Source organism: Pleurodeles waltl, chromosome 3_1 (assembly GCF_031143425.1).
Source record: "Pleurodeles waltl isolate 20211129_DDA chromosome 3_1, aPleWal1.hap1.20221129, whole genome shotgun sequence".
Taxonomy (NCBI): domain Eukaryota; kingdom Metazoa; phylum Chordata; class Amphibia; order Caudata; family Salamandridae; genus Pleurodeles; species Pleurodeles waltl.
The window spans coordinates 97594672-97620938 of record NC_090440.1 but is presented as its reverse complement, the minus strand read 5'-3'; the positions used below and the strand labels follow the sequence as shown (position 1 = coordinate 97620938).

The 26267-nt window shown below is 44.7% G+C and overlaps 1 protein-coding gene across 2 annotated transcripts in view; it reads right to left on the bottom strand.

Moving 5' to 3' along the window:
- Window positions 1-26267, bottom strand: part of PRMT3 (protein arginine methyltransferase 3) — a 739945-nt gene that overhangs the window by 468681 nt on the left and 244997 nt on the right. For both annotated transcript variants that reach the window (XM_069221933.1, XM_069221934.1), the window contains exon 10: window positions 13692-13791. In XM_069221933.1, coding sequence (XP_069078034.1) covers window positions 13692-13791 — 100 coding nt within the window. The remainder of the gene's footprint in view (window positions 1-13691; window positions 13792-26267) is intronic.

Sequence of the window (26267 nt, the reverse complement as noted above, 5' to 3'; positions counted from 1 at the left end):
GATGTGAGCACTCCAAAGTGAGAGAAGCCTGGGGAGGTCGTCGCGCCCCACAGGAGCCCCTGGCTAGGAGTATTGGGGTCCAGGAAAAAAGGAGCCATTCTCCAGCTACACTGCATACTCGTGGGCACCGGACCTCTCCCCCTTTTGGAGATCATGCACTGGGGAAGCCAATGAGGGCTTCCCCACCCTTTTTCTGCCAGAGGTGTGCCTCCCTGTGTGTCCGTGCCCTACTTGTGCCTAGGGGCCCGTGTTTAGTACATAGCGGGATGGGACAAATACCTCGACAAAGGCCCTGTCCCCGATAGGAGAAAGTCTCGCTTTGTTAAAAATAGGAGTGCAGAACCACCTAAGCACCCGGAGAGTGTTGATGGCAATTACCGTGTACCCTCTAAAGGAGGTGCAGGTGCGTGGCAAACCTCGTGAAGGAGGTGTCTACGGGCATTCACTGCCCTGATATAAGTGGGTTTATTTATTTCCTTAGCTTAGGTAGGATAAGGAATACAATCTCAAGGGCAGGATGATAAGCACAGTAGTGTTCCTTCCATGATGTTCTTGTAACCCTCGTGTATTCAGCATCTAGCTACTTCATGCGGAGCCCTGATGTGATGATATCTACAGAGGGAGCGTAGAGTGTTATGATATACGTGATATGGCAATGTTTCCATGCTATGTGCCTTTATGATCGTGTCTTGGCATATCTGATATGATATTTATTCTGACGTGCATTTTTGGTGATAATTACAACCTGACTACTGCTTGTGTTGCAGAATACCAGTATCCTATATGTTTACCTGACTACTACCAGCTTTAGTAACCTGCGTGATGTTGATAATTGCTTGTGCAGCAGGGCAGCAGGGTGTTACGGATACATGTTGTGTTTGGTCTAATGATGGTTTATGCAATACAGTTTATTTTTACATAACTGTTAGAAATGGGGTCTTTGGTTGGCAGTCAGGTTACCCTCTGTCCAAGCAAGGACCCTCACTCTAGTCAGGGTAAGTCACACACAATCCAAATTATCCTGTGCCCACCCTCTGGTAGCTTGGCACTGAGCAGTCAGGCTTAACTTAGAAGGCAACGTGTAAAGTATTTGTGCAATAAATCATACAATAACACCATATAGCACCACAAAAATACACCACACAGTGATTAGAAAAATATATAATATTTATCTGGATATTTGCAGGTCAAAAGCGATTAAAGATGCAATAAGAAAATGTAAAGATATCGCTGAAAAGTGATATAAAGTGTTTTAAGTCTTTTAAAAGCAAACAAAGTCTCTTTCAAGCACAAAGTACCTGGTTGGAGTGACAAAATCTCCACAAAGGGCCGCAGAAGAGGAGATGCGTGGAAAATGGTGTGTGCGTCGGTTTTGCCCCTTCACACATGGACTTGCGTCGGTATTTTCCACGCGGGGAAGACGTTGCGTCGATTTCCGCCACATGGACGGGTCTCCTCTTCGGGTTGTGGGGTTTTCAGACGCCCGAGGTCTGGGCGTGGAATCCTGGGTTTGTTGACCAGCTCTGCGTCGTTCCGGTGGGCGATGCAGGGAAATTTCTCCCTCATGGCAGGCGCTGAGTCGATTTCACTTCTGGAAGTCGGGCGGCGTCGTCCCAGGTCGGCTGTGCATCGATCCGGTGGGTCCTGCGTCGAAGTTCCGGTCGCACCGCAGGCGCCGCGTCGATCTTTTCCTTGCGAAGTCAAGCGGCGGCGTCCTGGTTCGGCGTGCAGTGAATTTTTCACCGCGGAACAAGCTGTGCGTCGAATTTCTCACCGCACAAGAAGTCCAGTTGCAAGAGAGAAGTATTTTTGGTCCTGAGACTTCAGGGAACAGGAGGCAAGCTCTATCCAAGCCCTTGGAGAGCACTTCTGCAGCAAAGCAAGAGAGCAGCAAGACAGCAGGGCAACAGCACGGCAGCAGTCCTCTGTAGAAAGCAGTCAGGCGAGTCCTTTAGGCAGCCAGGCAGTTCTTCTTGTCAGGGTGCAGGTTCTGGTTCAGGTTTCTTCTCCAGGAAGTGTCTGAGGTGGTAGGGCAGAGGCCCTGTTTTATACCCAAAAGTGCCTTTGAAGTGGGGGAGACTTCAAAGAATGGCTTAGAAGTGCACCAGGTCCCCTTTCAGTTCAATCCTGTCTGCCAGGGTCCCAGTAGGGGGTGTGGCAGTCCTTTGTGTGAGAGCAGGCCCTCCACCCTCCCAGCCCAGGAAGACCTATTCAAAATGCAGATTAAAGTGCAGAGAAGATTTTAAGTGCAGAGAAATGCTCACTTTCTAAAAGTGGCATTTCTACAATAGTAATATTAAATCCAACTTCACCAGTCAGCAGGATTTTCTATTACCATTCATGCCATACTAAATATGACCTTCCTACTCTTTTCAGACCAGCAGCTACCGCTTCAATAATGTATGAGGGCATCCCCAATGTTAGCCTATGAAGGGAGCAGGCCTCACAGTAGTGTAAAAACGAATTTAAGAGTTTTACACTACCAGGACATGTAAACTACACAGGTACATGTCCTGCCTTTTACCCACAAAGCACCCTGCTCTAGGAGTTACCTAGGGCACACCTTAGGGGTGACTTATATGTATGAAAAGGGGAGTTTTAGGCTTGGCAAGTACTTTTAAATGCCAAGTCGAAGTGGCAGTGAAACTGCACACACAGGCCTTGCAATGGCAGGCCTGAGACAAGGTTAAGGGGCTACTTAAGTGGGTGGCACAGTCAGTGCTGCAGGCCCACTAGTAGCATTTAATCTACAGGCCCTGGGCACATACAGTGCACATTACTAGGGACTTATAAGTAAATTAAATAGTCCAATTGGGTATGATCCAATGTTTCTATGTTTAAAGGGAGAGAGCATTTTCACTTTAGCACTGGTTAGCAGTGGTAAAGTGCGCAGAGTCTAAAAAACAGCAAAAACAGTGTCCAAAAAGTGGAGGGAGGCAGGCAAAAAGTTAGGGGTGACCACCCTAAGGCTGTCACGTCTAACAATAACAACTTGTTGTAGTGTTCCCTTTGTGGTGTATTTCTTGTGTAACATTTGTTGTGTGTGCTGAGCAAATGCTTTACACATTGCCTCTGGGATAAGACTGTCTGCTTGTGCCAAGCTACCAAGGAGGTGGAGCAGGGGTTATCTTGGGTGTGTAGCTCCCTTGCCCTGACTAGAGTGACAGTCCCTGCCTGGCTGAGGTGCCTACCGTAGCCAATCAGGAACCCAATTTCTAACAAATATATAGATTTTTTTTTAAATGTAAGTATTGTTTTCAAAAACATGAGTCTAGAGGAATAGCTAAATATATTTTAAAAGCCAGACCTCATAAGTGGTTGGTTGTAAGCACAGGACTTCTCTGTGAACGTAACAGAATCTAAACTTACCTTTTCACAAACAATGAAAATCTACCTAATGTCCACTACTGCCACTTTGCTTCTCGGCATGCTTGCTCCTCAGTCAAACTCTCAAGATGCTGACTCCTAAAAATTAGCCTTTCACTATAAATTAATGTAATTTTCTAATCTGTAAGACTTAATGAGAAGAACTCATCACACTTTTTTCCCCCTGTGATGTCCTGTCAATGTAGCAAATGAGGGGGATCCTACCGGATACCACTTCTGGCAGCTATTTCAGAGCCTGATCTGGAATCCAGCCAACCCAGTGAAATATGCTGGACTTGTCTCTGGGTAATTTGCTGACAGAGAAACACATTCAGAAGCACATGCACGCTGTCTGCTTTCCGTTAGAAGCAGCAACATGCAGGCAGTGAAGGGCTATGTTATTTTCACTTCCAGCAGGGCCCAAAACAAAAGCCTTATTTAAAGGGCCATCAGCCCTTATTTTGCTAGAGGATCATCTTGGCAGCCCTGTCAAGTTTTCCAGGTCGTGTATGATGTGCTCCTCCAGTTCAGGGTTTACCTTTTATGAATTATGGGACTTAGAGTCCTGTTTTATAATGGTATAAGCATGACTACAAGTCAGTCTTAGAAATCAAAGATACAACCTGGGATGGAACAGTATATAAAGCATAGACCTGGGAAACTTGGCACCTATGTCCTGGCTGGGATCTAGCCGAAGCCTAGCACCTAGATGCCTATGCAATGGTGGAAACAAAGGCCCACAGTTTATCATTTCACAAGTGCCTAAGAGAAACTATAATTTAGAGGGAGGCTTTTGACTCTGCACAATTCCCCCATGTAGAAGATATGCATACACTGAAAAAATGTCAAATGCTACTGTGAGGATGAGTAATTACACAAATAATTCAAATGGCATTTGTGAATTTATTTATTTTATTCTTTTATAGCACTACTCGTCCCAGTTCAGGGCGTCGGAGCTCTTTGCATCACACATGGACAGAACATAAATCACATCAGTGGGTAAATCCATGTACAGGAAATGTTGCATAAGACAATGAGGTTTATGAAGTGTAGGAATCACGTAACATCCATAGTTACAGATATCAGATGTTAAGATTGCATGGTCAGGAGAAATAGAAAATCAGGATTTAAAACATAACACAGTAATAGGGGGTTGTTTGTACCCCTTCCTGTAACTTAGAATAATAACAAATTGAAAAAAACAATAAGGATCTATACCCATGACTTGCAGTTTGCATGCAGCTCCTTGATTCCAGTTCATAGTTCACTGTGCTATGTTACAATGATTGAAACTTAAGAACTGGAATTCTGTGATCTGCATGCTACAAAATGTGTTTTGCAGCGGCGCTTTAACACTCAATGCTACTTTTAGTCAAGAACTGTGACTAGACAAAACACACAGATCTCTCTAGAATTAACCACCAGTTATTCTACCATTCCTATTATTCACTGAAATTTGCTGAGTACATAGATGTGTGTGCAGCAGATGCTTTCACACAAGTATAATTTTAAAATAGCCTCTTTGAGACCAGATAATCAAGTAGAGCAGATTTACTGTCAGATGTGTCCTTGCCAATTTCTTTGCAACAGATTTTTCAAAACTATGACTCCTCTCCACTTTTTATTACTCCATCCCTTGTGAATTCATCTCCTTTCCTCTGCCATACCTTGACCCCCAATTTATAGTTTCCTGGTATAATTTATTTTGCAATTGCAGAACTGTGGCTTGTGCTGCATGCATTGTTGTTATTGCTGTAATGCAACTTTCCTGCACTTAATATTCCTCTAGTTAGGTGTTACAGTGCTTAGAGGACCGACTTTACAGGTGATTTTGTGGTTTCCTATCAGGCAGCAGTATGTTTTTCTTTGTGAGTATGTGCGATGTGTGCAGTGAATGATCATGTATCTGTTAGGTGAATGTGCCAGCATGTGGGATACTGAGGGTTGGATGCATGAAGTCGCTGGATTATACCAAACGCATTCAGAGACTTCTTGGTAATACATATGGTCAATGAGCAGGGGATGAACGCGTAAGAACCCATGCTCACGGTCCAGGAGATGGTCATGTAAAAACCAATGCTCACTGAGCAGGAGATGGACGTGCAAGAATCCAGTCTTACTGACCAGGAGATGGATGTGCAAGAACCCATTCTCACGGGCCAGGTTATGGACATGTAAGAACCCATGTTCACTGACCAAGAGATGGACGTGTAAGCGCCCATTCTTTCGAGCTAGGAGATGAACGTGTAAGAGTCCATGCTCACAGACCAGGAGATGGAAGTGTAAAAGCCCATAATTATGAGCCAGGAGATGAATGTGTAAGAGCCCATGTTCACAGGCCAGGAGATGGACGTATAAGAACCCATGCTCACTGACCAGGAGATGGATGTGTAAGAACCCATCCTCACAGGCCCTGGGATGGGTGTGTAAGAGCCCATGCTTAACGAGCCAGGAGATGGATGTGTTAAAAGGCCATGCTTACGGGCCAGGAGATGGATGTGTAAGAGCCCATGCTCACAACCAGCAGATGGATGTGTGAAGAGCCCATGCTCACAACCAGCAGATGGATGTGTGAAGAGCCCATGCTCACGGACCAGGAGATGGACGTGTAAAAGCCCAGGCTTACAGGCCAGGAGATGGACATATAAGAACTCATGCTTATGGCCCAGGAGATCGACATGTTAGAGCCCATGCTCATGGACCAGGAGATGGACGTGTAAGAATCCATGCTCACAGACAGACATGCAGGGGTAGTGACTCCATTAGGGCATTGGAGCGTTGTCCCACTTATAATATGGCCCCCATTAATGTAAGTTGACTACAAAAACAATGTGTTTTGCATTGATTCTGCGAATCTGGGCAGGTTAGAATGTCAAGACCTGAGGCGGGTCCTGACTCAAGGAGAAGCCAGTGCATGCCTAAGGGGGTGGGGCTTAACCATAGTACTGACATCACAGACTGACACTGTTCGAGTTAGCCAGCGGCAGCGCATCTGGGGCACAAGTGCGCATGTTGTGTTAGACTGCTGCCTCTCCCCGGCCAGCCCGACATGAACACTAGAAGCTGGCTCAGAGTCTCTCACCCTGCGCCTCCTGGAGCTGGGGGTGACTCATAGCAGCAGCCCCCGGGCTCAGTAATGAGCGTTGATGTTCTCTGCCCCACCCAATCTAGACGCTGCTCCTGCTGTTACAGCAGCACCTGGATTGGCTTAGAGATGCGGTACGGTACATTTGTTAGGGACCTCTGGCAATGTGTGTAATTGAACAGTGCGAGGGTGGGAGAAGGCTGTCTCTCCCTCTCTCTCGTTTTCGTGCAGCAGTGTGTGCCTGCAGTGAAGTTGAAATACAATTCACCTCGCTGCTTTCCACCGCCGTCTTCGCATTCACCACCACCATGTGTTGGTAAGAAGCTAATATCAACTGGACAGCACTTCCCTTCCCGATCGTGTGAGAATTAATGCAAAGTCACCCGAAGAACAAAGGTAGCGTAGAGTGCACACACATTTCCCCAAGAAGCGTTTTAACCCACTGAGCTATCTGAACAGCTCTTCTTTTTTTTATAAGGCGCACTCCACAAATAAAAAGTGTTTAATGATTTGCATTTAAAATAATAAGACTGAGATTTAAGAATACTGATGTCAGGAGATATGAGGTAGCAAATTAAATGCTAAGAAAATGGCATAACTTGCACAGTGAGAGGGCCAGACCTGAATGTTAATGGGAGGGTATGGCAAATTTAACAAAGTCCGGGAGATGCTAAATATGTTAGATCACGATGACGTGGGGCGGTCGGAGGGTTCTGAGCATTTAAACATTTTTTGGCACAAACAGCGCGAGGGCCGCCATGGGAGTCCCGTCCGGATCCGTTCTGTCTGCATTGCCAATTGTGCTGGATGCTCAGGGCGACCAGTGAGCATCCCGCGCTTTTTTTCCGCTTCCCAGCATTTCTGAAACACGGAATGAGACGGATTGACGTTTCAGGCGCCCAATACAGTACAAGAAAAAAAAAAAAGAATAGTCCTACACGTCTGCTCTCGTTTTGCAGAATTGTAACTAATTACATGGCTGAACACACTTCGTTTTACTAACTTTAATGCAAAAATGCAGATCCCTACAGCGAAGTGGAGTCTAGTAAACCAGTATTCTCTCTGCTACGTTTATCACACAGAGGGGGTCACTTTGTCCATCGTTTAAATACCTGCAAACTCACTAACTTGCCTGTGTGAAAGGAAGCACGAAGCAGCTCTTTTCATGCATATCACTGGGTGCAGGCTGTCTCCCTCCTGCTCATCTTTGGATGCTGATGCAAACCAGATCCCAAAGCAACTTCTGGTGTTTTTCCACAGCTTTGACTGCACACTGCGCTCTAGAGGTGATGTAACTATAGTTCCCCGCATTAAACCAGCAGCAGACCAGGTGCATCTAGCATGGATATGACTGCTTGGAATGAAGGGCGCCCTCAGCTGGGTTTGAGGTCCTGTCTCTGGGAAGGCAGTGCAGCGCCTTTATGTCTACACTGGGTGGTGACAACGTCACTTGTTGGGTGAGATAAAGTGGTCCCTGCCACAGAGTGAGTGAATCAGAGACTGCAGTGAGCAGATCACTAGCACACTTGGCATCCTTAGGGGAGTGATGTGAACAGACTGCAGGCTCCTTGTTGTCCTCTCGAGAGTGGTGTAATCACTAGGAGGAGTGACAGGGTAACTGGCATTATCATATGGAATCTCCTTATTGATGTCATAACTACACTTTCACAATTGCTTAACCTTCTTGCGTTCTCAAATTTAGTTGAAAATGCACCATTTGCCTACTTCTTTTTCACAATTTTGTTGGGGTTGGGGGGAGAACAACCTAACCCCCTTTTCCCCTCCCCTCCACTCCATCCCAAACCCACCTTATGATGCGCAAGCTTGCTCGCTACTCTCAGTCGCCACTGGGCACTCAGAACATTTACGCTTTACCACTTTCAAAGGTCACCATCCACCATAAATAGGCCTGTAGTCGGTCTGGTAATCTCCACTCTTAACCCCTCCACCAATGCCCTGGGCATCAGTAATTTCTGGGGGTAGAGAATCGTCACCTATTTAGAAGGCAATGTGGAATGCCTTGTGTGAATTGGCCTTTTACCACTTTTGACTGAAGTTTATCCTTTGCACTTCACTGCTTCCAGATGGAATGTGAAATACTCCAAACTCATGGAGATCCAGCGAGACTTGTAATCTGGAGGGGGTGGCATGGGGGAGTGCTAGCACCCAGATTAACAGAAGCCGCAGCATGAGGCCCTATGCGGAGGATCTGAGCTGCCCTGGTCAAGTTCAGAGTTCACTGCACTGTAGGGCTCTCACTTTTACCTGTTCTAGTTCCTATAATGCGATCTCTTGCTCCACATTTAGGCACAAGTTTCCATGTGCGACTGTAGTGTGCTATTACTTAGTCTACTAGGATATTATGTGTTACAAGTACAAAATACCTTGTGATCTGCAACAATGCCCCCAACCACAGAAGATGCATATCACAGGGACAGAAAACGTAGGAAAGAGAACTTCAATATGCCCGTTTCATGTTTTTTCCACCATGTCTTTTTTCTGAAATAATACTTGGATCCATTCTTTCCACTGTATATTTCATAGTTGGGAAAGCTTGGCCCCTCTGTCCAAACACATCTTGAAATACACCATAATTGTTATGATAGTAAAGACTGACGTGCAGATAACTCCACACTGAATCAATCGCAATCTGCATGAGAGAGGACTGTCTCCAAATCCTTGGTTCTACACTTTTAAAAAACACCAACAAAAAGTATTAAAAAATGAAAGTACACAAGGTCCTCAATGACCAGAATGTAGGTATGTTTAGCTTAATGATGGGCAAATCAATCTGTCTCCAGAACCTTCAGTATCTCACTTCACTGTAGCCTCTCTCTCAGCAGTGAGGACCGCCTGCAAGTCCTCTTACCAGCAAGTGTCTAACCCTCTGTGTTATCTTTTGGTAATAGAATGATGCGTTTTTTAAGGAAATGCCTCTTTTTGCATTTTCACCCCCACATGCACTGATGATGCTGGTTTCTCGACTCTGAGTGCACTAAGTCCTGCTAGTCAGTCCTCAGTGACAGTGTCTTAACCCAATACAAATTGCATGTCGAGTTAGACACATCCAATTAGCAAAGCCTGACTTACTTATAAGTATCTGGTGTAAGGTTCTCTGGGCATGTAAGACAGAGGGCTGATTTAGAAGTTGGTGGTGTTATCGCCAAGCCGCGTTGGTGGTGGGCCCAAGAAAAACATCAAGGTGGCAGTGTTCCACCCGCCGTATTTAGATGTTACAATCCTGTAGGGGTTTTACTGGCAGTGGCTTGCTGACGGCGGGAGACAGCAGCGGGACTCAATGGACTTCATACAATGGCAGCAGCTATGGAAGGGAGGTAAGTGACACACACACACACAGACACACACTGTCCCTTAGCCACAGGTGTAGCCATGCACTACATACATTTAGACATTGCCAGTCTGCCACAACACAACCCGTACATGCCGAAGACACATATTGACACACATTCATGACAATATACACACATCATTGGCACTGCACCCACCCACACACCACAAACTACACACTCAGCTACGCAAACACACACACACACACACACACACAACTGCATTTTCTCCATGGGTCAGTGGTAGCAGTGAGGGCAAGTGTTGTCCAGTCTAAGACAGGGGTGGCGAGTGGGTAGGGGGTGAGTTTTCACCCTTTTCCCCAACATCCGCCAAATAAGGAGTGGTGGTCCTCCACGTTTTTGTTGGTGAGGTGGTAAGGCACATCTAAATCTGCACAGCTGGAAGACTGACTGCGGTCCTGCCAGCATCCCCTTTTCCCTTTCCCGCCATCAGCGTGGCTGATGATTCTTGGCAGAGACGGCAGTTCAAATGCGGTCTTTGGTCTATAGGACAGCCAACATCTAAATATGGCAGGCGGACAGTCACAGTTCACAGTTGAAAAGTCGACAGCGGAACCGTTACTGCCAACATCTAAATCAGGCCCAGAGTGTCCACTCAGGGCTGCAAAACTGTTTGTGACACCCTTCATGTGACAACGTACAAAATGGCTCCCAGTCTGTCACTGCAGACTGGAAGGATAGTGTTTGCACTGCCAGCTCGACTTTGCCATTCAACCCTATGGCCAAGCCACTCCATCTCTTAACATTATATGCAAGTCTCCCCTAAGGAAGGCCTATCAAGCCCTATGGCAGGGAGCAATATTTAGCTAAGACATATGTTTTACAATATATCTTAGTAGCAACATTTCCAAATTGTAGTTTTGCTGCACGTAAGGTTGGTAGCCCCTCTGGCAAGTATAGGGTAACTGCATGACATCCCCACCGAGCTAACCTTTTACTGCGGCTACCAAACTAAGTCATGTAATGTATCAAAATAATTGTGACATTATTTGCGACATGAAGTTAAGGTGACATTTTTGTCACTATCAATGATGAGCAGCTTTTAGAAAGTTGCCCTTGTGTGCATACACACTCAGACACGTTTCTGATCGCCTGGGGAGATGTGTGAACGTCCGCCAGGCTTGAGAGCAAAGAGCAGTGCTTCAGCAGCGAGTTGTCATTTCCTCTTTCCAGATGGCCATTCGGGATGGGGAAGGTGGGGAGTTAGGGGGGAGAGGTTAGCCCAGAGGCAAGCTTCATAGGGGAAGCCACCTTTGATGGGCTGCCTGGCCAAACACCACTGAGCAGGATGTCTTTTGTTCCTGTAGACAGCATGGAGACAAGGCCAGAGAGGGGAAACTCATCCCCAAACTGGTTTTTACCGTGGGCGTGTTGCCGTCTAGAAGCCACACCTCTAGGGTGGACTACCTTGCTCCTCACACCCGAGGAAGGGTTGAGCCATCTTGAAAGGGGTAATGTGACACATCACAGTAACTTCGTCACTCGGTAGGAGGGGACCCAGTAACCCACTGGCTAGTGATTGGGTGGTCCTCTCAGGTGCTCTCCTTGGATAAATGTGGCATCCCTGGCACGTTGACCCTTACTACTCTCTGAACTTGGAAAGAGGATGAGAAGAAGATCACTTTGCACACCCTTTAGAGGCACACAAAGAAATACTGTGATGCCAGAGCAACTGCAACTGCTGTTCTTTCATCCTGTGAAGTTTGCATCTTGCTTTAAAAACGTTCTGGTGGCCTGGTAACTGTCCAAAGTGACCCTTCTGTCCCCCTAGACTTCTGTCCTGCTGGACTTGGTCAACCAAACCAGGTCAGAGTGGTTGAACTGTTTCAAACTTCTTAAAGGTTTCTAAACTTTTTGTTGGTGTTGGCCAATGCTTGTTTGCCGTGGATTTAAAAGCTATTTATTGCTTCAAACATCTGTATCTCTGGAACCCTTTGGTGGATTTTGATGATTAAGGTCTCTAAAAAATCATTAAAAATAGGCTATACTTTCTATAAATTGGTGTCTTGTTTCATTCATTTCATGTAACTTTCTTATTTACTTGATTGGTGCTGTTAAATGCTTTACACATTGTTCCTTTGCTAAGCCTTACTGCTCGCAGCCAAAGCTACCCAGGGTTGAGCCTAAGGTTAAGTAAACGCACCTGACCAGACCCAAGACGGTCCGGTATTTGCATGATAAGGTTACCCTGCCATAGCCCAAATTCTCATGTTTCATGCAGCTGGACTTTAATAGTCATACCGCAGTACATCTGTAACACAGGGTGTTAAGTTAAATGTTTCTTGGTGGGGCCTTATGGTAGTAACCCGTTATGTTTTTTCAGGATCCACAGCCTGCCATACATAGACGCTCTCTCTGTTGTCTGCATGAATGCGGATACGGGCACACGAGCCGTGAAACAGAGTGCTGATACTGCAGGGACCTAAGAAGTGTGTGAAAAGGTTGGTATTGGGTTGACCATTTATGCAGTGTGGTCAGCCTGTCTCTCCCCTTAAAGAAGGGGCTTTATAATGACCAGTTTGCGGCCTGTAATTTTAGGAGGGAGGGGGGCGGGCAACAAGCACACTCACACTTATTCATTCACACATGCACATCCATTCACAACACTCATCAAAACACACACACAAAAAAAAAAAAAAAAAACCTTCAGCTCGGAGGTCCCAGGAGAGGTGAGACTGCTGCCTTCCCTCTCTGGATGAGGGAAGGCAGCAGTCTCAACTTCATCACAGAGTGGGATGGGGTCGTGAGACTTCCGACCCCACCCCACTCTGTGATGAGGTGTCACTGACTGACGCTCACCCAGGGCTTAAACCTGAAGCACCCAGGTCGAAGTCAATAGGTGACGCTTCCCCTCGTCACCAAGGGGAAGGGCCTCGAGGCACCTTTGCTGAGCTGAGGAGGTCACGCCCATAGGAGCTGTGACCTCTTCAGCCCAGCAAAGTTCAGCTCAGGCAGCCACGAGTTTGAGCAAATCGTGCATGTATCGCTCCTGGCTGCCTGAGCTGAACATGAAGAGTTTTTGTTAGGCTGACATTGGTTTAGCCTGACCGTCACTCTTCATGAGGGGCAAAAAGTGGAGGGGGGGTGGACATGGCCCCTCCGCCCTAAAGGACGGGCTGCGGCTGATAATGACCCAGTTAAGTGGAAGTCATTTTCACAAACTCTGAGTGACAAAAACGCTGAGTCGACCACACTGAGATTGCATCCAACTAAAAACAGGTTAAACACAACTCTGTGTTAGAGATACACCATGTTCCTTTCTCACTTCCATGTCTTATTCTTCTTTATCCATCTCACTCTTCCATATTTGTCAACATATCATCAGACACTCAACTGGCACGTTTGCACAGCAAAGACACACATCATCAAAGACAGGAGAGAAGCTTTCTTCACTGCGGCCCATGCTGTACCTATTCCATGTGTGTGGACCTGCACTGTGCCAAGTCTCCTTCAATTGTCCTGTGTATTCAAAGGAACCTTGTACTATTTATGTAAGAGGATCTATGCAAGGGAAGCTGGCACTGCTGATGACAGCTGTTGTTATCTGGAGTATGTAAGGAAAGCTTATAGTATTTATGTAAGTGGATCTATGCAAGGGAAACGTCATGTCTGGCTGTTCAGAACTGATGTAAAAAGAGTTTTTTGAAATTGTGGGCACCTTTAACAAGAACAGACTCACTCGCTACTGGCAATGCACTTTTTATGCCTGTTTTGGCTATACATTCAGATGTCGGACACGTGGCACCATAAAGCTACAGCTGACATGATAAATTCTGAATTTCTCTACACATCAAAATTGATAAGTGAGGCTAACACAATAAAAGAGGACCCCTTCACCAAAAAAAACTATACTTTTTTTTTTAACAACTTACCATCCATTCGGATATGATCACATCTACTTTTTCTACTGGCAAATCAACTTCTTCAATTCTTCCTTTGACCAAAGAAATCACATTTTCCATCTTATTTAACCTGAGAGATACAAGAAAATGCCAAGGTCAGTGTAACATGTTTCCACCTTTTAAGCAAGTGATCCTTCTTTGACAGAAGACATAACAATTCTGTTTACAATGGACTGTCCAGTCCAGGGGCATACCAGTTTTCAAATAAAGCAATCAGATTTTCGCATGCTTTCTGATCACTTTTTGGCAACGTTTCCAATTTCACTTTCCATACGCCAAGAGGAGTTTTACACTAGAGCGAAAACTATCAACATTTACCAAACATTTTGTAAGCAAGGGTATACACCTTACTTACCTTTTCCTTGAGAGTGAATCGACACTTGTGAGCCACAGGTACTGCAAAAGTTACACTTGCATAGAAAATGCTTGTGAAAGTTTTGATTATAATGTGCATGTTCAACCCTTGCAAAACCTTGCAAATTTTGTGTACTTTTCATAAAGGTCTCATAGAGGAAATAAATTTGAAAGCGTGCACACTCCTATTGTCCACTATTTTCCATAATGGTCAGCATTTAGGATTGTTGGAAATGGAATGAGTTATTGAGGGTGTACGAAATTAGCACCTTTCTGGCACAGTTAACTCCACTTTTTGCCTGGTGTCAGTGTGTTCAGATTGTAGTACACTGAGATCCTGCTAACGAGTACCCTAGTGTCAGTACTCTCTCCTCTAAATTTTGTTGTAAGGTTACTCTTATACCTCACAGTTGGCATACTGGTGCACCCATGTAAGTCCCTAGTATATGGCACTTAGGTATCCAGGGCATTGGTACACCAGAGGTTTCCCCATGGGCTGCAGCATGTATTGTGCCACCCATGGAGGCCCATACAAACTGTCTGCAGGCTTTGCCATTGCAGCCTGTGTGAAATTGTGCAAGCACCTTCAGGGGTGTGGAATTTATTAAAATATCTACTTGTCCAGGGGACAGGTTGCTTCTCAAATCTACTTGTCCTGTAAAAAGATCTACTTGTCCCTTTGGTGCCATGTAGTGTGGCGACAAATTATGGCAGCAATCTCATTATGTAAGAGCTCTGATAATAGCCTCTCTGATTATGCCAGGGCTGCTACCATGGTAGGGCTTGAATACTTGCAGTTTCAATCCCTACTGTAGCAATTTCCTTATTTTGCCACCTTTCTGCAGATCTGCATACTGGGGCTGGAGGAAGCAGTAAGCAATAGTTCCAGGGCTGGAATTCCTTTGAGTCTGCAAACCTACCAACCTGCATGTTTTAAAGATTTTTACCAGCTTCTCTCTAATATTTTCCCATAATAAGAAAGGTTGGACATTTACTCCTGACAATGGCAGAATTAGAACTTCTTCCAGGGTTGGGAAGAAAGTGGCTGGAGGGAAAATGAACTTGCAAATGCTCAATAGATTTTCACATGAGCAAATCTACACATGCGTATTTACCCATGCTAAAATACAGTTCACAAATATTTTATAGGGGTACGACATATACCATGGGTGCACTTTTGTGACTTTCTTTAAGAATTTGGGGCCACATGTAGGCAGGTTCAGATTTGCGACCCGCAAATTGCGAGTCAGAGCGACTCGCGATTTGCGAGTCGCAAATCCGAATGTAGGATGGTGTCCCTGACACCATCTGTGATTCGCAAGGGCTTCGCAAATGCCCACCTAGTGAATAATCATGAGGTGGGTCGCAATTTGCGACCCCCTTGCGAATAGCGGCCCTCACAGGGATGGTGGCCTGCTGGAGACAGCAGACCACCATGTCTGTGACTGCTTCCTTAAAGGAAAACGAGATGCATTACAAAAACGAAAAATGAAACGTTTCCGTTTCATTTTTTCAGAGCAGGCAGTGGTTTACAGTGACATTCACAATGGGGAAGGGGTCCCATGGGGACCCCTTCCCTTTTGCGAAAGTGTTAGCACCCATTTTAAATGGGTGCAAACTGCGATTGGTTTGCACCCGCGGTCACAAAACAATCCTACGTTGAACTGTGAGTCGCAATTAGGAAGGGAACACCCCTTCCTAATTGCGAGTCGCAAACCCGTTTTGCGATTCTGTAACCAGGTTACTGAATCGCAAAACTGGGTTTGTGCATCGCAATGTGCTTTTTGGACGTCGCAAACAGCGAAAGTCACTGTTTGCGACATGCAAAAAGCTACCTACATGTGGGTCTTGGTCCCTAATTAGGTCTGGTGTCTCTCTTTCGGCTGGCTTTACTGTGAGTGATCGCATTCTGCTCTTCCACAAGGAGCATATTGGCACACAAAGTAGTTTTGTTCAGTGTCAGGAACTACAGTGGCAATCAGTGACGTAACGAAACTGGAGGGTGCCCCTTTGCAAAGAACATGGAGGAGCCCCCTCTCCAGACTCACTCAGGGCAGGTGCTGTGCTGAAGGGGCCCCCTGGAGGGCAGCTGCGGGGCCTTTGTTATGCCACTGGTGGCAACGTGTGCTTTTAGAGTTCAAAAACTTATTTTTTTTTTTTTGCCAGTGTTTGTTACAATATTGAGGGTCTGGTAGCTCCCACAACAATAAAGTGTTACAAAAGCCATGTCAAAACAAGCATTGCATTGATGAAACTAAAAGACTTATAAAACTATGTCAGACCAGTTGGCTTTGTCAGTGTTTATTTTCATGCTTCCCATATTCGTGTTGAAAATGGTTACACTGATTTTCCATTAGAAATATTTTTGGGAAATACTAGCATGCATCAACACATTTTACTAAATGACACTTCATTTGCATCTAATCAGAGAGCATTCTGGGAGCATTATACTTAGCCTCATAGCCTAAACTTTTCAAACATGTGTATACACGTTTTTTTTTTGTACTGGAACCAACGTCAGTAGTGAAGTGTGACCTTAAAACATTTATTTACAGCACTCACCCTAATAATGAAGGCTTTCAAATAATGAACCATAAATACAAGTTCGGATAGCATTATCTTTTGGAAACACATTACCTCAACTGCAGTGAGTTCCACTCTCTGTAAACATGCAGCCAAAGGGATTGTGCTGCAGAGGGTTGGGCCTACTTGTCCCAAGGACAAAGTAAACATAAAAACTTGTTGCCCTTGACCGCAAACAAGATGTCCCGGGCGTCGGGCGGTAGGAATTCCACATCCCTGCACCTTTAATTCCAGATATAAGGTTTGCCTCATATCAGGGTCACTGCACTCTGACCCTGTAAGTCACCCTTAAGGTAGGCCCTTCAGCCCAAGGGCAGGGTGCATGGTTCTAAGTGTGAGGGCACCCCTGCAGGAGCAAAGGTGCCCCTACAAACCCCAGACTACATTTCCTGGGCTTTGTAAGTGCGGGGAAGCCATCTTAAGGTATGTAGTGGACACTGGTCTACACAAGTTGTCCTATTACATAATAGATTCACTGAACCTAGGCATGTTTGGTATCAAACATGTTGGAATCATGCAGTTACACCAATTCCAGTGTTAGTTGCATGATACCATGTACCATGATCCCGCAAAGTTTGCCTACACAGCCTTGCAGGGTTTGTATGCCAGCCCGATCTGCTGCTGACCCCAGACACTTTTCTGAACTCCTGCTGATGAGCATACCTCAGGCAGGGGAAGGCAGAACAAAGGATTTCCTGTAAGATAGAGGTGTGACCCCCTCTTCTTTAGAAACAAGTGCCTCTGGGCTGGGATGGGTGTGCCTCTGAGCGCCTCCAGACTGCTTTGAAGGGCACATTTGGTGCCCTCCTTGCATAAACCAGTTTGCACCAGTGCAGGAACCCCCAGTTCCAAACTACACAAAGGACAGGGGAGCTACTCAGAGCTCTGCCAGGTGGCCACTTGATTCTGCCACCTTGGACATAAGATGACAAAGGCCCATTGGGAGCATCTGACTGGTTAGTCCAGCTGGATGACGTCAATGACCCCCCTCTGATAGGTGGGTCACTGCAGTAAGTGTAGAACCCCCTTCCTGGGATAATTAAGGGCTCTCCTAAGGGTGGGACTCCAGATTCATCTGCAAGACTTCAGAAACCGTCTGCAAGTCTCCTCTGCAAGACACTTCTGCAACCTGGATACCGGAACCGTTGCTGTTCTTCGCTGGAACCAAGAGCAAGATTACAACCAGTAGGAGGGCTCCTACTGCCACTTTGTGTCCCAGTTCTGCAAAGAAGACTGCTGCAACTCCGTGGCACTGCATCCTCCAGAGTCACTGGGACTCTGCCTGCACTTAGAAAAGCAAGAAGGAATCTCCCGAGGAGTGAATGAGTCACTTCCCAACATCAGCAGGCACCTCAACAATGACCACCGGCTTGTGGATCCAGCTGTCTCACGGACTCTCTAAGGTCCTACAACACAGGTGGTGGTTGTGTGGCTCTCCAGAGTTCTGACCTATCTTCCTTGCAACTGGGAAATGTGTGGTCCCTCGTTGGAGCTGCTTGGCTGGAGCCCCAGTGCACTGCGTCTGCTTGTCATTGCCAAGGCTTGTTGGTCCTTCAGACCAGAGACTTCCTATCTCCAAGAAGCCACGGCTTCCAGCATTCTCCAAGAACAACGTCCACTCTGTGATGTCGGCATCCCTCTATGCTGTGCTGTTGAAGCCTCCCTGTGACTCCCGGTGCCTGCTGCCAGAGGGTCCTGTTGGGGGCTCCACAGATTCCTGCTGGCTCTCCTGTGTGCTGCAGGCTGGCCCTGACCTACCTGACCTTTCTGGTGCCCACAAATCCTGCAAACTCCATGCAGCGATTCTCTGGATTTGCCAAGGCTTGTTGGTGGTCCCGCTGACCTCTCTGCAATTCGACGACTGGCGTGACACAGCTCTTGGACGACTCCTGGAAGCTTTCTGCATCGCCTGGACTCCAGAGCTGCACTTCTTCGGCCATTGTCCTTCAGGAAGCATCATCAAGAAGGGTGGGCATTGCCCTCCTGCACCGCCTGGTCACCTCTGGGGGTCTGGACTCTGTCCCCTCTCTCCTTAGGTCTTCTTCTCTCAGAGTCCACGCCCGGGTTCCACTGATCCACGGGTCGCAACAGCAGCTGGACAACCAAGATCCTTACTGACTTCAGCGGGACGTTCCGACATTACCCTATGCACCCGGGCTCGCTGGTGTAGGTACTCCACTGTTCTGGGTATCCACAGGTGGGGGCACTATCCAACCTCCTTTGTCCCAGCAGGTTTCCTCGGGGTCCTCTGGGAAGGGTCCTGAAATGAGAAAACTCGAACCACAACTTCCCTATGCTAGCCTAAGGACACTGACCTGAGATTTCAACTCTGCACACGGGCACCTGGGGAATCCTACCTACTTACCTTTGTGGTTTTAGTACTTCCTCAGTCCTAAGGGTCCTTGGGTGGTAGTGTGGGTTAGGAATTAGTTTTGCATTCCATTTTTTTAGTATGTGGTTTGGCACCTCCATAGGGGCCCATGTTATTTTCTGCCTTTACTTACCTGCCGCTAAGAATATTTTTGTATGACCATATCTCCGGTTAGGAGATATACCTAGGTTAGTTCTATAGTGCATTCCATAATAAATATTACATATTTTTGCAACACTGGTGTGGTTCTTTCCTGTGTTTTTAACTGACTGACGTGTGTGGTATTTGAAACCGCTTTACACCCTCCTGGATAAGCCTTAGCTGCTCTCCACAGCTACCCCTATGAGAGCTCTGGTTATGTAGAGCCAGCTACACTATCACTAAGGGTAGCCTTGACTCAGTACCGGGTGCCTCACCTATAGGTGTACACCAAATCCTGAGCAGGCCTCCTACATAAGGGAAGTGTAACCCTTTTTAAGCAGCAGCCACAAATTCTGTCAGGATGAAGTCACAATCAAACCCCAAATTAACCTGTGCTTAAGCCTGCGGTAGCGTGGCACAAAGCAGTCAGGTTTAACTTAGAGTCAATATGTAAAGTATTTCTGCAGCACTTCAATCAGTAATCAACTAAAAACACAAGAAAAATCCCACCCCAATTTAGAAAAATGCAGTTACATTTAATGCATTATTCAAGATCAAGATGACAAATATCCAATAGGTAGAACCAGAGAGATGCAATTTTAAAGAAAATTGTTTTAAAGTGAACATAGCACTAGAAGCACAAGGTGCCAATTGTGGCTATCTGGTCTGACTGGATCAAGACAAAGTCACAAGTTCAGGCTAACCGGGATGGAGTGTGGGCCAGACACAGGACCAAGATAGGCCTGCTGAACAAAGTAACCTTAAATCCTGCTTTAGGGAGCTTTGCGAGATCCCTCGTCAAAGATGTGTCAAGCACTGGTAATTTTGAAGAAGCTGCAGGGCTGCTATGCAAAGTCCTGCATCGTCATTGAGCATGCTGTCGACAAGGGGCTTGCGATGTGAAGGCCTGGGTCAAGGACTGCAGGCAGTAATGCAAGGACCGGCATTGGGGATGAGTCGAGCTGCAGCGATTCGATGCGACTGCCAGGAGATGCACCGCGCTGTATCGGTGCTGCCTAAAGTACCACAGCTGGGCTGGCAGAACATCTTCAGGCCCACTTCCAAAGGACCAGGAGTGTATGGCACCACTCGAGGGTAAGACTTACAGCAGGCAGAGTTCAGGTGCTAGGTTCAAGGTGGTTGAAGCCTTTTGTGTCCCTAAGGCTCTAATCAGGTGGCCAGCCAACTAGCTTGTGGAGTCACTTGGATGGTCTTGGGATCAAGATGCAGGTTCAGTACTTTCTATCAGGCAGCAGGAAAACAGAGCAGCAGTCTTTCTTGCACAGAAGTACAGCACTCCTTTCTAAGTCTTTCACAAGTCCAGAGGTGCACTGAAGAGTTGGGTCACTGGGTTTGAGGGTCCATTATTTATACCTGGTGCCAAATTTGAAGTAGGAGAAAGGTCTAGAGGTTTCCATACCCACATGTGATTGGAATTTCCTGCCTCTCAGTCCTGCCCTAAGCTTGCCTGGGGTAAAAAATCACTGGTGTCAAACCCTTTGAGAGTGTGCTCAGGCAAGGACTTGTGATTTGCAAGTGTGGTAGGTGCCAGCTCCTACTCCTCATCAAGTCAGAGATGGCCCATCCTGCCAACACCTATTTCCCCTTTGTCTCAAAGTCTGGGAGTAATACACAAAGTTACATTGTCAGCTAAACCTAGTAGTGGGACATGGGATACAGACAGCAAGAACCAAATGTTTAGGACAAGGAAACAGCAACTTTCTCAAAGTGCAATTTTCAGAATTTTGACTCAAAGAGGGCTTTAAATTACCATTCTTTAGACACTGCACCCTGACCTAAGGGCTATTTAGGGCCTTCCCTAGGGGTGACATACATTAAAAACAAAGGTTTAGGCCTGGCAAAGTGTTTATTTTGTCAGGTTGAGATAGCAGTTTAAACTGCACACACACAGGCTGCAATGGCAAGCAGGAGACATGTTTAAGGGTCTACTTGAGTGGGTGGCACAATGGGTGCTGCAAGCCTACTAGTACCATTTAATTTACAGGCTCTGGGTACATGTAGTACCACTTTATTAGGGGCTTAAAAGTACATTAAATGTGCCAATTTCACCATATTTAAAGGAGAGAACATACACATGTTAACACTGGTTAGCAGCAGTAAAGTGCAGAGAGTCCTATTGCCAACAAAAAGGAGATCAGCAAACATGGAGGAGCAAGCAACCTTTTTGAGTGAAGACCACCCTACAGCTGGCCAGTCTAACACAGATCATTACATGAAACTACTGAGATACAGGAAAAGATAATAGATCATATTATCTGATTTTATACCCTCCTTGCTACATGTATCCCCAGGGCTGCATCACACCGTGATGTCAAATTCAGCAGGAATTTATGAGCAAGTAACCATTCTACAATCAAGTTCCGGCTTAACAACTACAGTCGGCCCAGTGCCACTTGAAAAGAGGAGTCTTGAGAGCTTTAAGTGGAATGGTCCTCTATCTGGTCCAGCAGCTACTAAAGCCTGTTCCAGAAACTAGGGCAAGAAAAATGCCTTTTGGTATGTACCAGACCCTATTGCGATTCGGTAATAGATTACTATCTCTATTACAGAATCGCAAATAGGGTTTGCAATTTGGTATTTGGAAGGTTGTGTGTTCAGGGCTTCCCTTCTACTGAATCACAATAGTATGTGTGAATCCCACGGACCACCGCCTGAAAAGATATATATATTTCTTTTTAAATGCTTACCATTTTCCTTGAAAGAAAACGGGCTACATTTTTTAAAGTTGCTTTATTGCTAAGCAATCACAGACATGGTGGTCTGCTGACCACCATCCCTGTGATTTTTGTGATTCCAAAACAAGACCTATCTCATGAATGTTATTTGTGACAGACTGGGAATCGCAGAAAGTGTAAAGGACACTTTCATACATGGGTGTTTGCGATTGCCAAATAGCAAATCACAAAAATTCACTATTTTCGTAATTGCAAACCTGTCCTTACATACATCTGCCACTTATCACACAAAACCACAATGGTGCACCCCACCACCCCCAATAAGGAGTCTTTGAAACCGTGGTGCGAGAAGACTAGGGGGCACTTTCTGTCCATAAACAATGTCTATCTCTGAGTCTTGGTAACAACTGCCCAAGATACACAGGTCCATTTCCACTCGCAGCCTTACGAACAAGAGATTGGTTCTTAAGCTTGACACTGCCCTTAACTGACAAACAATGAACTGTAAAGGAAAAGAATCACATATGTGACAACACTGCCCTTAACTGACAAACAATGAACTGTAAAGGAAAAGAATCACATATGTGACAAACGTTTCTTCTTATAGGACACATTGGTGGCAAGGATATCAAGACTCTTTGACCACAGTAAAGAACGTGCTTCTTCACCAGCTTGATTACTGCACAGGTGGAAGGGCTTCATTTCTTACTGGAAACAAGGGTCTCTGATCAAGGCTCTTTGACGACAGTGGAGAAGATGCATCATCATAGGCTGGAATGCTTTGTACGTGGAAGAGCATCCACAATTTTCTTTAACCACAATGAAGGAAGTGCTCCTTCACAAGTTGGAATACCGTGCACATGGGGGCCAAAAAGAACTCCGCATTTCTCTGGACATCATAGCTACAAGGAGAAAGAGGCTTCCTCACGAGTTAGAATATCATACGCATAGGATGACTTATCTCAAAATACTAGGACAACAAGCACAGGGAGGCGCTTTGACCAGCTGGAAGGACATGAAGACTTTGTAAAGTCCTTACCATTTTCTTTTATCTCAGCCAACATAATGCCAACTACAGCAGACTGATCCCCAGAGGCGGCTATAAATATCCAAACGTTGGGCTTCAATCATACATTTTCATTGCCATCAGAAACTGAACTCGTAAAATAAATTTATTATGCTGTACACTGTTCAGTCCATTGGAAAATAACACAACAGCAAGCTTAATGTGCTGCGGGTTACAATTCATTACCTCCCTCCACTCTAGCAAGTCTGCAAGGTGAGGAGGATACAGTGACTAGGTAATGGTCAGTTACACAGAGTGTCAAAGCTGAAATTTCACACAGTGATGTCTGATCCACTGATGAAATCTGTATCTGTTGTAAATGGTTTGTACGTCACCCTAACCAGTGCATTACCTCTAGCAATGGTATTATAATGTGTCACAAATTAGCAATGTCTGATGAAATGTAGTATGATGGGGGTAGTTGATCATTTTATGACTATATTTGTTAAGGAAGTTAAGTAAAGAGATTATGCAGAAGTTACGCCTGAGTTGATGGACAGACCTGAAGCTGGACGAGCTAAAAACCATTTTGACGCGTAGGAGACCCAAAATTGAATATGCTTCAGACAATCAAATTGAGGTTTAGCTGCATATTTTTAGCTTGTATGAGCTCCTGTTTTATTCTGTTGGAATGATGTACATCTGACATCCAATTAACGTCCCTGATACCCAACACTGTAAAAAGAAACATAATTGGCTGAAATGATCAACACTGAAAAATATTATTACCATACTTTTATAGCTTGGATAGTGACGAGATATACTTGTTTAGCTAAAAGATGTTGTGTGTTGCGCATATGGATGTCCCCTCGTACCTGATGTTTGAGACAGACTGAATAATACAGCACTTTTATACTGAAAAGCAACTCTGTGCACTAAATGAGCCAATCCCAAAGCACATTTTTATCAAGAAGAGGAGCTGCCAGGCTTTTACTTGTGTGTGTGGAGTGGCAAGAGCCACCAGGCCCTGTGAAAGTTGGTGCCAAGTGTCCCTATTGGGGAACCAGGCTTATAATCTGCAACAGAAGGCTTGCTTCACTATACCGCTGTCTCTGAAGGTATACAGAGACAAGCAGTCAAGGACTAGCTTGGTGGTATGACAGAATATTGCCAGCAAAAATGTCACAGTACCAAATGTCGCCAGAAAAGATATCAAGGATACAAATATTGACCTTACATATTTTGCATGTAAAGTACCAAATGATAGACTACATTTTTTTTTTAAAAGAACAAAATATTGTCATAAAATAGGAATGGATATTGAATTTTAAACATTATATTAACTTTAAAAAAAACTACTAACTTTATAAAATATCTTAATTTTAAAAATATATACACATATAATCTAAAAATATTTATAACTTACATAAAATAAAAATGTATACTTTAAAATAAATAAATGGAAACAAATAAAATAAATTGAAAATAAATATTTTAACATAATATAATTTATATACAAAATTAATACTAACATTATTAAATGAACAAATAAAATCATAAGGAAATTATATTAAAATATTTACCAATTAAACATTAAAAGCAGATTTAAAACACTTCTCTTCCCACAACCTAAAAAAAAAAAAAAAACTTCCCCAAAAATGAATTTAATTAACAGTGGAAAAATACATTATTTTAAAATATAATACTATAAAATAAATTACATAACAAACTAACAGAATTGACACAATAAAACAGCTCTGGAAACACTGGTAAGCTAAGCAATGTTTTAAAAAAAGGAACAATCACGATCATCAACTGCTTGTGATCAGCCTTGTAAAGTAGAGTATCACAATCCTGTTAAAATGGAGTTACAAGTCAAAAAGATTACTGTTTGACATCCTAGCGTTGTAGAGCCTTTGCTTAGCCTTCATTTTAGATTTCCTTTTTAACTTGACATCTTTTTCTAATGGTGACGTTTTACATATCTCGAACATAAGAATGTATTACATACACATTTACTCTTAGTAGGCATTGTTGCCCTGGACTCTGCACATTTAGTTAGAGTGGTATAATCAGAAAGCGATACCTTGTTTTACTCGTCTGTGCTCGTCGTAGACAACTATTTCATTACAGAGAAACCAAAGAAGTACCTCTGCCACGGTGCGCTAAGGACATGTTTTATTACATAAACGGCATCCGTGCTAAGCTTGGTGAGGTTATCATGGAACTGATGTAAATGAGATGCGGTCCTGCTGACTCCGACCTTCAACCTGCGAAGGAACATAGTCTGCACAAACAGACTGGCTTCCTGACACATAATACCAAGGTATGGGGGTTAGACATCCCAAAAGGTCTGGCAGAGGATGCTCCCACTATGCTCTCTTTAGTATAGATATTAGTGACAGATAAGAGTAGAGTAACATTAGTAACAATTAACATGGTTGAATTGTTTGTATTTTTCACTATTCTAATAATGCTGATTACAACATTGTGTCTCATCTATTTAATTATTGTAGCTTATGTTCTTACTACAAGAATAATATCTGTTTGATAAAAATTTGAAAATATATTTTCGGATATTTTCTTGATGACATCTTGGGCATGCAGAAGTAAGAAACAAAAGAGTTAGATATTTTTCCATGAATTTCTTGGGAATCAGAGCGGTCATGTTCAAGGTTATCAATAACTATCACTCTGGACAGGTTAGGGGTTTAGATCAGGTACTCTGAGTTAGCCAAATCAAACCAACATTTACTGTTTGTTGAGATAAGTAGGATAAGCCTCTATATTGTAATGCTATTGTTGACACAATACACAGTCCTACTAAACCCGGAGGAACCATATAACATTAGTGCTTGTGAGCAGAAAGTGTTTCAAAGTTCTCAAAGAGTTTTATTGAATCCAGGCGGACAAGTCTACCTCCTGTGTTTAGGGTAGGCAAAGCTAGCTTCTCAAAATTGGTGACATCCCACTACATGGGTGTCCCAGAGGTGCTGGGTTGGCTGCTTCACATTAGGTTTAGGTGATGATAGGGAGCAGAGCACAGTTTGACCTAATCTATTGTGCCCTCAGGCAGAACAGGTTAGGCTCAGAACATACAATTCTCTCTATATTCAGCTAGCTGGCACATCACTAAGTGCTTTACCACTGCAAACAGCAGGGTCAATGAAAGGAAACAAATACACATTGATATAGAGAGGTGTGTTCAGCAGGCAAGGTAACCACTCAGCTCACCTGCATTTGTAGCAGTACCTTCTTTGGACATTCCTCCTCCAGTCTTTAGTGAGTGATAAAGAGAGCTTTAGGGCACTGCACCTGCATCTCTGAGCTCCTAAACCTAGGTGGATACGTTCATGCAGCCAAGCACTGCAGGAGAGCGGAGCTTCAGCAGGGTT